This window comes from Bos indicus x Bos taurus, chromosome 17 (genome assembly GCF_003369695.1).
Source record: "Bos indicus x Bos taurus breed Angus x Brahman F1 hybrid chromosome 17, Bos_hybrid_MaternalHap_v2.0, whole genome shotgun sequence".
Taxonomy (NCBI): domain Eukaryota; kingdom Metazoa; phylum Chordata; class Mammalia; order Artiodactyla; family Bovidae; genus Bos; species Bos indicus x Bos taurus.
In genome coordinates this window covers 38,020,196-38,036,558 of record NC_040092.1, presented here as the reverse complement: position 1 = coordinate 38,036,558, position 16,363 = coordinate 38,020,196, and the positions used below count along the sequence as shown (strand labels likewise).

At 41.8% G+C, this 16,363-nt stretch overlaps 2 protein-coding genes across 9 annotated transcripts in view; one reads left to right on the top strand and one right to left on the bottom strand.

Annotated features, from left to right (window-relative positions):
- SPATA5 (spermatogenesis associated 5) overlaps positions 1-1,765 on the bottom strand; it is a 322,015-nt gene extending 320,250 nt beyond the window's left edge. For 3 of the 5 annotated variants that reach the window (XM_027567288.1, XM_027567290.1, XM_027567292.1), the window contains exon 1: positions 1,543-1,764. In XM_027567288.1, the coding sequence (XP_027423089.1) occupies positions 1,543-1,687 (145 nt within the window). In that variant the 5' untranslated portion in view covers positions 1,688-1,764. The other 2 variants (XM_027567289.1, XM_027567291.1) reach the window with 2 other exon arrangements.
- A 419-nt stretch (positions 1,766-2,184) lies between these two features.
- Positions 2,185-16,363, top strand: part of NUDT6 (nudix hydrolase 6) — a 77,943-nt gene continuing 63,764 nt past the window's right edge. The window contains exons 1-4 of one of the 4 annotated variants that reach the window (XM_027567297.1): positions 2,238-2,476; positions 2,764-2,858; positions 6,920-7,123; positions 15,573-15,628. In XM_027567297.1, coding sequence (XP_027423098.1) covers positions 2,798-2,858; positions 6,920-7,123; positions 15,573-15,628 — 321 coding nt within the window. In that variant the 5' untranslated portion in view covers positions 2,238-2,476; positions 2,764-2,797. Of the gene's footprint in view, positions 2,859-6,919; positions 7,124-15,572; positions 15,629-16,363 lie in introns of all 4 variants that reach the window. The other 3 variants (XM_027567295.1, XM_027567298.1, XM_027567296.1) reach the window with 3 other exon arrangements.

The following is a 16,363-nucleotide window of genomic DNA, read 5'->3' as shown; positions in this document are numbered from 1 at the left end:
GGATGAACTTGCCAAAGAAAAAAAAAATTTATAGAGAGAAAGAGAGTTTAGGGCTAAGAATAAAGGAACTTCTACATCAGGCGGAAGAAAGCAACCTGAAAAGGAAACTGATGAAGTGCCAACCAAAAGAGGGAGAAAAACTAGGAGAGTTTGATGACATTTAAGTCAAAAAAACCAAAGTATTTCAAGAAAACAGAAACGGCTGGCAATACCAAAAGCTGCTGAGGTAAATAAGCAATGAAAACCATCCACTGGATTTCCAACCTGGGGATAATCAGAGATCAGGGAGCAGGCAGTTTCCATGGAATACTGGGATGGATGTCAAATAGGAATGGCCTAAGGAATAAATAAATATGACTACCCTGGTGGCTCAGATGGTAAAGCGTCTGTCTACAATGTGGGAGACCCAGGTCCGATCCCTGGGTCGGGAAGATTCCCTGGAGAAGGAAATGGCAATGCACTCCAGTACTATTGCCTGGAAAATCCCATGCACAGAGGAGCCTGGTAGGCTACAGTCATTGGGGTCGCCCAGAGTCGGACTCGACTGAGCGACTTCACTTTCACTCTCAAGGAATAAGTAAGAGCTGAGGAGGCAGAGATGGCTCCATTTAATAAGTCTTGGAATGGAGGGTGTGGAGCTTTTAAGATGAAAGAAAGTATCAGCAGGTTTAAATGCCAATGGGAAAAATCCAGTCGAAAAAAGGACTGAATATGCAGGACAGAGCAAGTTGTCCTCTGATCCCAAGAGAGACTGAAAACACTACGTCAACTGAAAGACTGTCTTTAGGGTCTGCAACAGACATAAATTTTTGCCACGAGGTCAAGCCTGCTAAAAGCTATACCAACTAAATCCGTTCTTCCAAGTCAAGGTTGTTGGGATGTAGCTCAATGGCTTTAGAGTCAAATACATGTGGACTCTAAAAAGTCTCTGCCATTTAGTTAGTACCTGTGTAACCTGGGGGCGAAGCGAATCGCGTTAATTTTTCTCTGTAAAATGACCGTAATAATATAGTACTCATCTCCCAAAGCTCTGAGAAGAGTAAATGAGATATATACCTGAAATACCCAACCTACTGCTAACAACCGCGCGCAATTAACACCTATTTGTTAAATACCAGAACCTGTGTGATAAGAAAAAAGATACCTTTCGGTTTTAAAGGCACATGAACGTCTCTTAGAAAGGACGAATCCGCACTGTTACAGAAATAGATTTCAGAGCTTTCGTATACTATCCTCGCTAGATACGAACGATTTTGCAGTTAGAGATGCCGTTAATCTTAACGCAAAGCTGCTTCAAGTGCAACTTACTAGAAATTCAAGGCAATTTACAAAAAAGCTTGACTTAGGCACTGATAAGTTATTTCTACCTAACTTCTCCAGTGCAGGGGCGACTTCGGTTATTTTACAGACTTCTTTGCGCTCTCACACTTCTGCCTCGCTCCATTTTTAAAAACCTCTACACCTCAAGGCAGAATCGCTAGGTTTTCGGTCCTCTCAGACGGCGCCCCCTCGGCCTCGGGTCTCCCACTCAGAACTCTTTACCCTTTTCTAAGAAGTTGATCACCACCAGAGTCCCGGGCGCCACGGCAGAAGCTGTGGCCCCTTTAGAAAACGAAGCAGCGGATGCCGAAGAAGAACCATTCTCGGCGCTTTGGTTTAGCCGTTTTCTGTTCTTCTTGGACGACATGATCCGTAGGCAGCCTGAAAGAAACAGCGGTAAAGCCGGCTCAACGTGCGCGCTTCTCTGAGAGAAAAACTTCCGGGGCAGAAGCCAGCAAGGCTCCGTCCCGAGCCGTAATCCCCTGAGTGCAGCGCAGTAAGAGCAGGAGAACCGAGCTTCTTCAGAATTCGCGGTCTTTGAAGAGTTCCTGAATGGCCAAGGAAAACAGATTAGGTGAACGGAACGTTCTTTTAGATTGTAAATTCCTTAAAAACAGGACTTTTTTCGTATTTCCGCCGCCTTCCCTAATCCTGAACAAATCTCTGTTGAATTAAACTGGGGGTGGGAGGTGCTGGGGTGGATCGGGGTGGGAGGGCAGTGGTGGGAAAGTTTCTCCCGCTTTACTGGATCTGGGCAGATTCTTGAGATGAACCGGTCGACTGGACTTCGCCGTCTCCTCTGCGAAGAGGTAACCCTGGGCGGCACTCTTCTAAAACTTACGGTAGCTCCCTCTTTTCCAGGTCACGCGGGTTGAGTGATTTGGAGCGTCCGCGTGAGGAACGAGGGTCGGCGCTAAAATGCCGCCACTCCTGAGGGGGAGCTACCGGCGTGTCGTGCTGGCTCTGGCCCACCGCGTGGTGCTCGGTGCAGGGCCCCGCTGGTCCGCGGGGGGTTCGAGTTGCGCTCGGGACTCCCCTTTGGGAGCTGAGGAGCTGCGGGGAGAGCTGGACAGATTCGGAGGCGTCTCCGTGCGCCTGGGGAGGCTGGACGCTCTGGACCGCCTGGACCCGGTCGCCTTCCAGAGGGCCTTGCAGGGCAAGTGCGCCTGGTCCGAGGCTCTCCGGGCTGCTGAGTCTTTCTCGTGAAGTAACAGCGGTCCCCACTCCCGAGTCGCGCCCGAGGGAAGGAGAGGGCATGCGTGACCCGCACCTGTTTTCTGCCTTTCGTTCTTGTGCCCTTGGCGGGGAGGTCTCTGAGGCGGTTGGGTGAAACAGTAACGAGCTCAGACTCTGGCATCTGCAGCCGTTGTTTCGGGTCTTTTTTCTAGTGTGTACCCTCGGGCCAAGTTGTATAAACCACCATTTTCTCATCCGTAAAACCAGGTAATAGGAACTCGTGGAATTGCTGAGGGATGAAATGGATAACACGTATCAAGTGCCTCGCAGAGTTTCCGCCACATACTTACCGCTTAGTAAACGTTAGTTAATATTATTATTATTTACTGACATTTACCGACCCTTGGTTCTGCCGGGCACTTTGCCTAGGACAAAACTGTCGCTTCCTAGTACAGGTGGTGGCCAGTGAATAGGCTGGGAGGTTGAGTGGTCGTATTGTACACAGGTTGGGTCAGGAGCTGTGGAGCCTGTGAACTAGTTTCCGTCTATTTCATAAAAAGCTGGTTGCTTTTTGTGATTAACCGGGGAGATTGATGGAGTGGTTTCAGTCTTCGGTAGGAAAACTCACCACTTTTGAACCTTGAGTCCACTGATAGAAAAGATAACTTGGATAGAGGAGCCTTCGCTTTGAGGGCCCATAATTTGGTGGAGCAGCCGATTTTTCAAGCTGCCCAAGGGTCCTTACGATCAAATTGAGAGCAAGGCATGAAAAATTGCTCTTCTCTCATTAAAAAGGAAACTTGAGATCTTGATCCTGTGGAGCAATATGGCGAGTGAGCATCTATGGAAATGTAATTGAGCTAGTTGTTTTAATCTTTAACTATCTTCATTTCGAAACTATTTACCCCTTCACCTTATTTTCTCTCCTATTCGGGAACAATTGTTAACTGCCAACAGGGTTAACGGTAGGAGAATCAAATCTGTGTAATATGTGTGGGTAGACACAGGTGTTTATTGTACACACTTGTTACTTGTTAGTGATTAAAGCTCTACCTCAATCAGGAAGGCAAAGCAGAAAGTGGGTTGGATTTGGTGTCACATCCAGGTTTCGGTCTTCCCTGGTGGCTCAGCTAGTAAAGAACCCACCTGCAACTTGGGAGACCTGGGTTAGGAAGATCCCCTGGAGAAGGGAATGGCTACCCACTCCAGTATTCTGGCCTGGAGAATTCCATGGACTGTATAGTCCATGGGGTTGCAAAGAGTCGGACACGACTGAGTGGCTTTCTTTCTCTTTGACCAGGTTTCAAGTCCCACATTCTGCCACATGCTTAACCAGGCGTTAGGATAATCACCACTGAAAATATCTGCCCCTTAGGTTGCTTATGTGAATAATGCCAGCTCTAATTACTTTACTGGATAGGTATGGTCATCAAAGATAAATTACATGAGACTAATTTATAAACTCTGAAGTCTTACATACTTTTTAAATAAAATCCTAGTATACTCACTAGGTGCTGGATACTGTTTTTAAGGACTTCAAAATTATTAACTCATTTAGTCCTTATAACCTGATATTTACTACTATTATCCGCATTTCGAAGATGATGGTACTAACAGACAGATTAACTTCTCCTGGCTCTAGAATTTGTTCTTGCTGCACTATAAGAACCATTGCTGGTTTTTTTGTTATTGAGTCAAACAAAACTGAATGATGTTGCCTGTAAAAAGAAACTGAAATAAATAATCTGAGAAGAAAGCCTGATAGGATGTCTAAATCTGTTCTTTCTTTTCAAGCAAATAGAACTGATTGTATATAAATGTATTAGCAATAGTTGTTTTGCACCTTTGCACGTGAGGTCTGTTCTTTTACTGTTCCTGTTATAGACAACTAAATTTAGGTGAAGACGTATTGTGTTATTAAGCTTCACGAATATCTGCGTAAGTGGGGAAATAACGCTGATTCTGATCCTTGCTATGCTACTCAACTAGCTGTGTAACTTTACACCAGTCAGTCATTTAATAAATGTGAATTGAGCCCAAGCATAATATCATGTTAACCTGGAGGACTGCAGATGCACAAAATATTGTGTGTGCGTGCTCAGTCGTGTCCAACTCTTTGCAACCCCATGGACTGTAGCCCGCCAGGCTCCTCTGTCCATAGAATATTAGGACTAGAAAAATAAATGACAAAAGATGTCATTAGGCATTGTGTAGTAAGTTCTAATAAATCTATTAGAGGAGTTAAGTTCACATTTGGAAACCATTTAGGGAAAGCTTATTGTCAAAGAGGTGGTATGTGAGCTCACTTTGAAGAATATATTTGAGCTAAGGAATGAGGGACAGGAGGAAAAATCATTAAAGTTTATTAGCGAAAAAAGAGAAAAAAAAAGATTTTAAAAATGATTCTTAGACTTTGAGCATTGGAGCCAGAAGTATACCGGTAAATAAAAACTACTTGAGGATGGCTGTAGGAGTCAGTTTTGAATACAGGTATGAAGAAGTTTGAAGCAGCAGCCTTCAGAAAATGAGAGCAGCTGGAGAGCAGCAAAATTCAGTGTTCAGTGAGATCAGGACCGGGCAAGCATCCTTGTATAGTTGTTAGCTGAAGCAGTGGGAGTGGACAGATTCTCCAAGTCAGAGTGTGAAGATAAAAAATAGTAAACAAGTGGCTTCAGCTTTTTCAGAACTTTTTTTCTGAACTTTTTTCCCCTAAACTTTCAGAGCTTCAGCTTTTTCCCTTGATTGGAGTGACTGGAAAGGAGGACTTGGGAACTTCCTGTGGTGATAGAAATCTGTAATCCTGACTGGAATGTGGACTACACAAGTGAATGCATAGGTCAAAACTCAAATGTTCGCTTAGGATTTATGCATTTCACTTTATGTAACTATGTCAGTTTTTAAGAAGATACCAGAGAAAGTTCGATGTGAGAAGGATGTGACAGGACCCCATAGCCCCAAATCAAGAAGTCTATTAAGGCCCCAAGTTGTTTGTCACTGTGTTAGTCACACTGACTTTGAAAGAGTAGAGAAACAATGGTCCTTAACAGGGAGATGCTTACCTCAGAGGCTGTAGAAGAGGAAGGAATGGAATCTAACCATTAAATGATCCAGTCTTTTCCCCTGTCTCCACACATTTTATAGGATTATTGTAAAGATTGAGATGGTGGATACAGAAAGTGATCTGGGAAGTTTTTCTGAAACTGTTAAGTATTCTTCACCTGTAAATTTAGCGGTCACTGTACTTGCCTTTCATGTTGTGAGAACTTAATAAAATACTGTATCTAAAATGTCTGGATTTTAGTAAGGGCCAGATAAATGTTAGCATCTTTTTCCCCCAACTCAATCTTAAGTCACAAAGTAAGAGAATGTAAAGTCAAAGACCAAAAATATATTTTAAAGTTTGTCATGGTATAATTAATAATAAGGTAAGATTACAACAATACTTTGACAACCTGATGCAGAGAGCTGACTCATTTGAAAAGACCCTGATGCTGGGAAAGATTGAGGGCAGGAGGAGAAGGGGACAACAGAGGATGAGATGGTTGGATGGCGTCACCAACACAATGGACATGGGTTTGGGTGGACTCCGGGAGTTGGTGATGGACAGGGAGGCCTGGCGTGCTCCGATTCATGGAGTCGCCAAGAGTCAGACACTGACTGAGCGACTGAACTGAACTAAACAAACAATCTACATGTCCAAAATTAGGTTAGTTAAGTAATTTGTGGTACACCTAAATGTATGAGGAAAATTATGCAGTCATTAAAAATATATGTTCATTAAAGAATTTTAATGGTAACAAAATGTCTATATTTTTTTAAAAAAAAGCATGTTGTAAATTATATGTGGTGTGTCAGTTCCAAAATTATATTTATGGGAAAAGGGTCAAAATTTTAAATGTCTCTGTGTGCTAATGTGAAGTTTTGATTTCTTCATTTTATTTTCAAAATTTTCTAGAACTACCATACATTATTTAAAAGCAAAGCTAATTTTTAACCACCTCAAAATGTATAAACCAAAAAAAAAAAACCCCACATATATTTGAAACAGTAAATAAAAGCCCATGGTAGTCATTTATAAAGACTGAAACTCATTGTTAAAAAGAACAGCATTGAAACAGTAATTTATTTAAATCGGTTTGTGCATTCTGCAATTATTGAGCACAAATTGTATGTCAGGTATTGTCAGATGATATATAAAGATCATCACTATATTGACTTCATTTTCAAGAAATGGTGGGGAAATTATGCTGCTGATGTCTGTTAACAGGACATTTTGGGATCCCCCCTTACCCACTCCACCACCATCCCCCAAGTGGAACTTCAATATGACTTATTGGAGGAAGTGACACCCAGAGATGAGTTTTAATTTATTCCAGTTTTCTCTCTGGAAAATATTTATAGATGTCTGTTTTTTGCATTTCAGCTGCAGTACAGAAATGGAGATCAGAAGGTAGAGTAGCGGTGTGGCTGCACATTCCCATCCTCCAAAGTCGATTTATTGCCCCTGCCGCTTCCCTGGGCTTCTGCTTTCATCACGCGGAATCAGATTCATCTATGCTGTCTCTGTGGCTGGGAGATGGGCCCAGCAGATTACCAGGATATGCTACACATCAAGTGGGAGTTGCAGGTCAGTTTCAAACTGAAGATAATCAGAATCAATTGTTTAGAGGATTACCTGATTTCTTCTTACAGCTGAAAGTGAAGTCGCTCAGTCGTGTCCAACTCTTTGCGACCCCATGGCCTGTAGCCCGCCAGGCTCCTCCATCCATGGGATTTTCCAGGCAAGAGTACTGGAGTGGGTTGCCATTCCCTTCTCCAGGGGATCTTCCCGACCCAGGGATTGAACCCAGGTCTTCCACATTGCAGGCAGGCTCTTTACCATCTGAGCCGCACTTTATTCATGTGGAATGAATAATTTGATTAAATGATTATCTTCCAACTGGAGCTAATGCTTTAAAGAGATGAAGTTTGCCTTATGAATCAGCAGAGGGCAGCACAGAGAACAAGCAAGGTTAGTTTTCCAAAGGATATGTTTGAACATGTTTTACACAGACATTTGAACTTCACTACTGAAATAGGAACACTTAATGGGATCCAGGAATAGATCATTTCATTATGGTACACCGTGTTAGTATGAATTGTGTGATTTAATAAAACTGTAAAGTTGAATTTAAGGTGAAGCAAACCAGTTTTTCAGTGATTGGAACATGACTTTTAAGTCAGCGGTTAGCTTGAGTGCTTTGAGCTAAGACGGGAGTTCTCAAATTGTGTGCGCACATGCTTACTCACTCGTATCTGACTCTCTTTGACTCCATGAACTGTAGACCGCCAGGCTCTTCTGTCCATGGAATTTTCCAGGCAAGACTATAGAGTGCATCAAAATCACCTGGAGGGGGTTGTTAAAGCAGATTGCTGGGCCCCAGCCTCAGGAGTTTTTAATTCATTTGGTCTGAGATGAGGCCCGAAAATTGCAATTCTAATAAATTCTCTGCTGCTGCAGCTGCTGGTATTGATGCTGGTTCTCTAGGATGACCCTTTGAGAACGAGGGTTAAGAAAACTCTCAGGTTTTCGGAAAAATGAAAATAGGAAAAAATGCTTGTGATTTATTACAAGGCAGCAATATGTATTGTTAGTAATTTATTAATAAGAGCATCATTTGCCTTCATATAATTAATAAGAGTTTTAAAAGGTAGTTCTCATCTTCGAAGTCTTCTAAGGAGTTGCTCAAGGATTTCTAGTGTTTTCTCTGTCCACAGTCTCACTATCCTGTAGCAAATAGAGGCAATTCAGCTTTCCAGTCTTCTCTGCTTCAAAAGACCACTTGAAAATTTGATGACAGTCTCACACTTCTTTAAAAAGACATACAGATAATTATCAGTTCATTGATACAGACTTTCAAATTAGAGTTTCCAGTTAGTACTAGAGAATTGGTAATACATGCATAAAGAGTCACCTATGAAGAACTTGTTTATAACTAAGTACTATATATTATGGTTAAGATATGCCATAGGAGTTTAGGGGATGAGAAATCTGGAACTTGACCAGAGTTTTGAAGAATAACCAGGATTTGAAGTGGCCATAGAGGTCGGAAGATACTGTAAGACATTTTTCTAAAAAGATACAGTTTTTTAGATGAAGAGAAAATAGTTGACATTTTTTGTTAAAAGCTACAAGATGTAGCTGGTTAAGGAATTCAGAACATACCACCCTCAAATATGCCAAAGTGAAGACAATTGAGAGAGAGCAGGAAGGGCTCTCTGCCTGACCCTTTCTACCTAAAAGCAGGGCATAAATTTTTCTACCATAAAGAGGAGAATATTATCACCAGAGATGGGGAGTTGACATTGAGATAAATCTGTACAAACCTTATGAAATAACAAGTAAAAAAAGTGTTAATCACTCAAGTCGTGTCTGACTCTTGGCGACCCCTTGAACTATAGCACTCCAGGCTCCTCTGTCCATGGAATCCCCCAGGCCAGAATACTGGGGTAGGTTGCCATTTCCTTCTCTAGGGGATCTTTCCAACCCAGGGATCGAATCGATGTCTTCTGCAGTGCAGACAGATTCTTCACTGTCAGTACAAACCTTATGAAAACAACCATTATGTTTTGCTAGTTTCCCCATATAGTTAGTTCCTTGGCACTTTTTTCACCGTTTATCTCCCCTAGAACAAAGTCCTCGTTCTTTGGTCATTTATGCACAATTTATCCCTCTTTCCTAGAATGGTATATACATAAGCCCCTGGGTCTAAACACTTTGAGGAGATTTTCATTTCTGTGGAGACCTCCACCCAGGCCACGTGGTAATATTAACACCAAATAAAATGTACATATTTCTTATCCATTAATCTGTCATGTCAGTTCAGCTCAGGTCTCAGACACAGCTGAAGTGAGTAAAGGGAAAAAAAATCTTTCCTCCTCTACATTGGAAAGCTATGGCTTTCCTCCTGTCTTCAAACAGCTTCTATCTGCCTCAGAGCTGTTAAACCTACTGGCTTCTCTTCCTGCAGTGCTCTTCCAGAGAGCTTTGTTTATTGAGCTCTTTAGAGCTGAAATATCTCCTCAGAAAAGTTCCTGACCTTCTTGCATAAAATAGTCCTCCCACCTACCAATCCCATCATCCTTTCTCCAGCTCTGTTTTTGTTTTTTAATATTTATTTTAATTTGTTTATTTGGCCATGCCAGGTCTTAGTTGCAGCATGTGAAGTCTTAGTTGTGGCAGGTGGGATCTAGTTCCCTGACCAGGGATCAAACCCAGGTCCTCTGTATTGGGAGCATGGAGTCTTAGCCACTGGACCACCAGGGAAGTTCCCAGCTCTGTTTTTGTTTGTAGAACTTATCACAATTTGAAATTACCATGTCCTTAATTGTCCCCACAATAATGTGAAGTCTGGGAAGGCAAATATTTTATCTGTCTTGTTTACCTCTTAATCCTCAGACTAAACACAGTGTCAAGCTTCTCGGGTGGCACAGTAGTAAAGAATTTTGCCTGCCAATGCAGGAGACACAGAAGACATGAGTTTGATTTCTGGGCCAGGAAGATACCCTGGAGAAGGGAATGGCAACCCAACCCAGTATTCTTGCCTGGGAATTCCATGTACAGAGAAGCCTGGCAGGCTACAATCCATGGAGTTGGAGAGAAGCGGATACAACTGAGCATGCATGCAAAAATACAGTGTCTGGTATAGTCTAGGTGCTCAGTAAATATTTCTTGAATGAATGGTTGGATAGATCTTCAAATGGTAATGTCAGCCCTCTGAAAAGGCAATTGTGTGGTGAAGGGACTGGACAGTGAGAGTACCTGCTTGTGACCCAGAAAGGACATCAGTTTCAAGGCTTTGTGAAGTTGGGCACTCAAAATTATACCACTCACAGGATTATTATGAAAAATAGTACTGCTGCTGCTGCTAAGTCACTTCAGTCGTGTCTGACTCTGTGTGACCCCATAGACGGCAGCCCACCAGGCTCCCCCATCCCCAGGATTCTCCAGGCAAGAACACTGGAGTGGGTTGCCATTTCCTTCCCCATTGCATGAAAGTGAAAAGTGAAAGTGAAGTCGCTCAGTCATGTCCGACTCTTAGCGACCCCATGGACTGCAGCCTACCAGGCTCCTCCATCCATGGGATTTTCCAGGCAGGAGTACTGGAGTGGGGTGCCGTTGCCTTCTCCGGAAAAATAGTACAGTACCTGACTAGTCATCTTAATACAATAATTGAATCCCTAATCTCTTTGGGTTTCAGTTCAGTCACTCAGTTATATCTGACTCTTTACAACCCCATGAACTGCAGCATTCCAGGCCTCCCTATCTATCCCCAACTCCTGGAGTTTATTCGAACTCACGTCCATTGAGTTAGTGATGCCATCCAACCATCTCATCCTCTGTCGTCCCCTTTTCCTCCCACCTTCAATCTTTCCCAGCATCAGGGTCTTTTCAAATGAGGCAGCTCTTCGCATCAGGTGGCCAAAGTATTGGAGTTTCAGCTTCAACATCAGTCCTTCGAATAAATATTCAGGACTGATTTACTTTAGGATGGACTGGTTGGATCTCCTTGCAGTCAAAGGGACTCTCAAGAGTCTTCTCCAACACCATAGTTCAAAAACATCAATTCTTTGGTGCTCAGGTTTCTTTATAGTCCAACTCTTAACATCTGTACATGACTACTGGACAAACCATAGCTTTGACTAGATGAACCTTTGTTGGCAAAGTAATGTCTCTGCTTTTTAATATGCTGTCTGGGTTGGTCATAACTTTTCTTCCAAGGAGCAAGTGTCTTTTAATTTCATGGCTGCAGTCATTATCTGCAGTGATTTTGGAGCCCCAAAAAATAAAGTCTGTCATTGTTTCCACTTTTTCCCTGTTTTCACTGTTTCTTTGGGTTTATTTAGCTTCTGTGTTGTGACCAGCAGGGGTCGCTCACATTGTGTTTACCGGTGCTATTTTTGGCTCATTTATAGTGAAGGAAGGAAAAGTTCAATTTGTGTAATGACAAATTATTAAAAATTAAGAGTAGATTTTCTTGGTTATTTCTTTGGCATTAAACTCACATAAAGTCCAGTTAAATTATTTGTTTTTGTTGTTAAGTTGCTAAGATATTTCCAACTCTTTGTGACCCCATGGACTAGAGCACTCCAGGCTTCCCTGTCCTTCACTGTCTCCCGGAGTTTGCTCAAACTCACGTCCATTGAGTCAGTGATGTCATCCAGCCATCTCATCCTCTGTCACCCCCTTCTCCTCCTGCCCTCAATCTTTCCCAGCGTCCAGGGTCTTTTCCCGTGAGTTGGCTGTCTGTATCAGCTGGCCAGAATACTGGAGCTTCAGGATCAGTCTGTCCAGTGAATTCAGGGTTGATTTCCTTTAGGATTGACTGGTTTGATCTTGCTGTCCAAGGGACTGTGAGGGTCTTTTCCAGCACTACAGTTCAAAAGCATCAATTCTTTGGTGTTGAGCCTTCTTTGTGGTTCTACGCTGATACCTGTACATGACTACTGGAAAAACCGTAGCTTTGACTATACAGACTTTTGTCAGCAAAGTGATCTCTCTGCTTTTTAATACACCATGTGTCATAGCTTTCTTCCAAGGAGCAAGCATCTTTTAATTTCATGGCTGTAGTTGCCATCAACAGTGATTTTGAAGCCCAAGAAAATAAAATCTGCCATTGTTTCTACTTTCTCCCTAGCTGTTTGCCATGAAGTTATGGGATGGGATGCCATGATTGTAGTTTTTTGAATGTTGAGTTTTAAACCAGCTTTTTCACACTCTTTTTGCAAGCTCCTCAAGAGGCTCTTTATCTCTTCACTGTCTGCCATTAAACTGGTATCATCCGCTCAAGAGGCTCTTTATCTCTTCACTGTCTGCCATTAAACTGGTATCTGAGGTTGTTGATATTTTACCCTTAATCTTAGATTATCATGATTAAGATTATCAAGATTAAGATAAATCAAGCTTAATCTTAAGCTTGATTGAGCCTGGAATTGCACTGAGTGCTTCATCCAGCCTGGCATTTCACATGATGTACCATGGGGTTGCTAAGAGTCAGACATGACTGAGTGACTTCACTTTCACTTTTCACTTTCATGCATTGGAGAAGGAAATGGCAGCCCACTCCAGTGTTCTTGCCTGGAGAATCCCAGAGACAGGGGAACCTGATGCGTTGCCATCTATGGGGTCACACAGAGTCGGACACAACTGAAGCGACTTAGCACTTAGCACACTGTATATAAGTTAAATAAGCAGGGTGACAATATATAGCCTTGACATGCTCCTTTCCGCATTTTGAACCAGTCCATTGTTCCATGTCCAGTTCTAACTGTTGTTTCTTGACCTGCATACAGATTTCTCAGGAGGCAGGTATGGTGGTTTGGTATTCTCTTCTCTTTAAGAATTTTCGACAGTTTGTTGTGATCCACACAGTCAAAGGCTTTAGTGTAGTTAGTGAAGCAGATGTTTTTTGTAATTCCCTTTTTCTATGATCCAGTGGATTTTGGCAATTTGATCACTGGTTCTGCTACCTTTTCTAAATCCAGCTTGTACATACAGAAGTTTTCAGTTCACATACTGTTGAAGCTTAGCCTGAAGGATTTTGAGCACTACCTTGCTAGCATGTGAAATGAGTGACATTATATGTTGGTTTGAACATTCTTTGGCATTGCTTTTCTTTGGGATTGGAGTGAAACTGACCTTTTCCAGTCCTGTGGCCATTGCTGTTTTCCAAATATGCTGGCATGTTGAGTGCAGCACTTTAATAGCATCATCTCTTAGGATCTTAAATAGCTCATCTGGAATTCCATCACTTATACTAGCTTTGTTTGTAGTAATGCTTCCTAAGGCTCACTCAACCAATTATAGTTTATATCTTCTACTAGAAGCCAACATTAATGTTAATTATCTCACTTTGTGGTTTTCTTTGACTTTGAAGTGCTAAAATGGGATGTTTAAATTTCAGAGAAAATTGTTCTTCGGTTGGTTACATGTATCTATTCCCTACTGTATTGCATCTGTAATATTTATTACCGCCTTATGTTCTATATCAGAGAAGGCAATGGCACCCCACTCCAGTACTCTTGCCTGGCAAATCCCATGGATGGAGGAGCCTGGTAGGCTGCAGTCCATGGGGTCTTGAAGAGTCAGACACGACTGAGCGACTTCACTTTCACTTTTCACTTTCATGCATTGGAGAAGGAAATGGCAACCCACTCCAGTGTTCTTGCTGGAGAATCCCAGGGACGGGGGAGCCTGGTGGGCTGCCGTCTCTGGGGTCACACAGAGTCGAACACAACTGAAGCGACTTAGCAGCAGCAGCATGTTCTATATGGGCTCCCCAGGTGGTGCAGTGGTAAAGAATTCGCCTGCCAGGCAGGAGAAACAGGAGATGTGGGTTCAATCCCTTGATCAGGAAGATCCTCTGGAGTAGGAAATGGCAACTGACTCCAGTATTCTTCCCTGGATAATTGCATGGACAGAAGAGCCTGGTGGGCTACAGTCCGTGGGATTGCAGAGTAGCGCACAACCAAGTGACTAAGCACCGTCAGGTGGCGCTAGTGGTAAATAATCCACCTGCCAATGCAGGAGAAGTAAGAAAGAGAGGTTCTGTCCCTGGGTGGGAAAGATCCCCTAGAGTACGAAATGGCAACCCACTTCAGTATTTTTGCCTGGAGAATCCCATGGGCAGAGGAGCCTGGTGCCTATAGTGCATAGGGTCGCAAAGAGTCAGACACTACTGAATCAACTTAGCTTGCACACAGGTTCTACATAATTTATTTTTCATTTGTAACTTCGTACCAGCCTCAAAACAAGAGCCTCATAATGATAGGGCATTTTGTTCACCACTGTATCCTTGTGGTTCAGTTGCTAGGTTGTGTCTGATTCTTTGAGACTGTATCCTTAGCAACTGGAAACGTGCCTGACACAAAAAAAATATCTCAATTCATATACTATAAATATAGAACCTACATGTGTTATATATAGGAGCTCAATTAATATTGAATGAATGAATAGAAAGTATATTTTTAACAATATCTTCCCACATTATGTAAATACAAATAATGTTTAAATTATAGCATTTAAAGAAACTTAATGCAAATCTTTAAGTAAAAGTTGCTCAGTAGTGTCTGACTCTGACCCTGTGGACTACAGTCCGTGGAATTCTCTAGGCCAGAATACTGGAGTGGGTAGCCTTTCCCTTCTCCAGGAGATCTTCCCAACCTAGGGATCAAACCCAGGTCTCCCACATTGCAGGCAGATTCTTTACCAGCTGAGCCACAGGGAAGCCCAAGAATACTGGAGGGTGTAGTCTATCCCTATTCCAGCGGATCTTTCGACCCCGGAATCGAAGCTGGGTCTCCTGCATTGCAGGTGGATTCTTTACCAACTGAGCTATCAGGGAAGCTCTAGATCATTAAAGTGTCATTTTGTTTTTGACCTAGCATTACCCAAGGATAGAAAAAACTTAATTTTGAGTGCCTGATATCTAGCAAAATGCCTAGTGTGCTGGGCAGTGTATATGTTGAATGAATAAATCAAAGAAATGGTCTAGAACTTTAAAAAATATAAACTGCTGATTAAAAAGTATTCTGTAGCAATATATTGGTAAGTTATAAAGTTGTGTACATAATGTGATAAGGGAATTTAAGTGGCTTTAAGGAAGAAGTCTTGAACTGAAAGTTGAGATATTTGAGATTTGGATCATGTTTATACATAGTGATTCAAGGAATAAGTATCAAAATGGAAAAGTCAATCCATTGATTCAATGGATATTTTTAAGCACTTAAAATTGGACACTAAATGCTTAAAAGAATAGAAAGAATATTTTAACTATCATCAGGAATAGATGATCTAGAGAAGGAGATGCAAATGATTATTCTGTAAGATAGCATATGCTAGAACCATCGTTGTTACTTTCAGCCATTAAAAGACCCAAGATAACTGAGCAACTGGTTTCTTACTGAAGTTATTTTACAACTCTTCAAGGATGAGGTGGTTATTTGAACTAGGCCTTCAGATGACCACAGGTAATAGTGTGGGAGTAATCTGAGGTGAATGAAATTCATATTTCTCGATTATCTTTTCCCCCCAACAGGAGCTGTATTTGATGAAAATACTAGAAAAATACTGGTTGTCCAAGATCGAAATAAAGTAAGTTGCTTCTTCTTTATAGTTGCTTTCTAAATATTTACTTCTATCTAGAGAAAAATAAAGTGTGGAAACTTTGATATGCTTAAAAAATATAGAAAGATATTTTTTATTTACTGCAATCAGTATTTTTATTGACATATGGTTGATTTACAATGTGTGAATTTCTGCTGTGTAGCAGTGATTCAATTATACATATATACACATTTCTTTTTTAATAGTCTATTCCGTTAAGGTTTATCAAAGGATATTGAGTATAGTTCCTTGTGCTGTAAAGTAGAACCTAGTTGTTTATTCATTCTATGTATAAAAGCGTACATCTGCCCAACCTCCGTCTCTCCCCCAACCCCCTCCCCCATGGCAACCACCAGTTTGTTCTGTATGTCCATGATTTCAGTTTCATAGATCAGTTTGTATCATATTTTAGAATCCACATATAAATGATATCATGTAGTATTTATCTTTCTGACTTCACATAGTGTGATAATCTCTAGTTCCATTCATGTTGCTGCAAGTAGCATTATTTCATTCTTTTTTTCCCCAAAGATTATTTAATTTTTTGACTGTGGTGGGTCTTCATTGCTACATGCAGGCTTTCTTCAGTTGTGCTGAGCAGGGGCTACTTTGCATTGTAGTGTGCAGCCTTCTCATTGAGGTGGCTTCTCTTGTTACAGAGCACAGGGTCCAGGTGCTCAGGCTTCAGTAGTTGTAGCTTGCAGGCTCCAGAGTGCTGGCTCA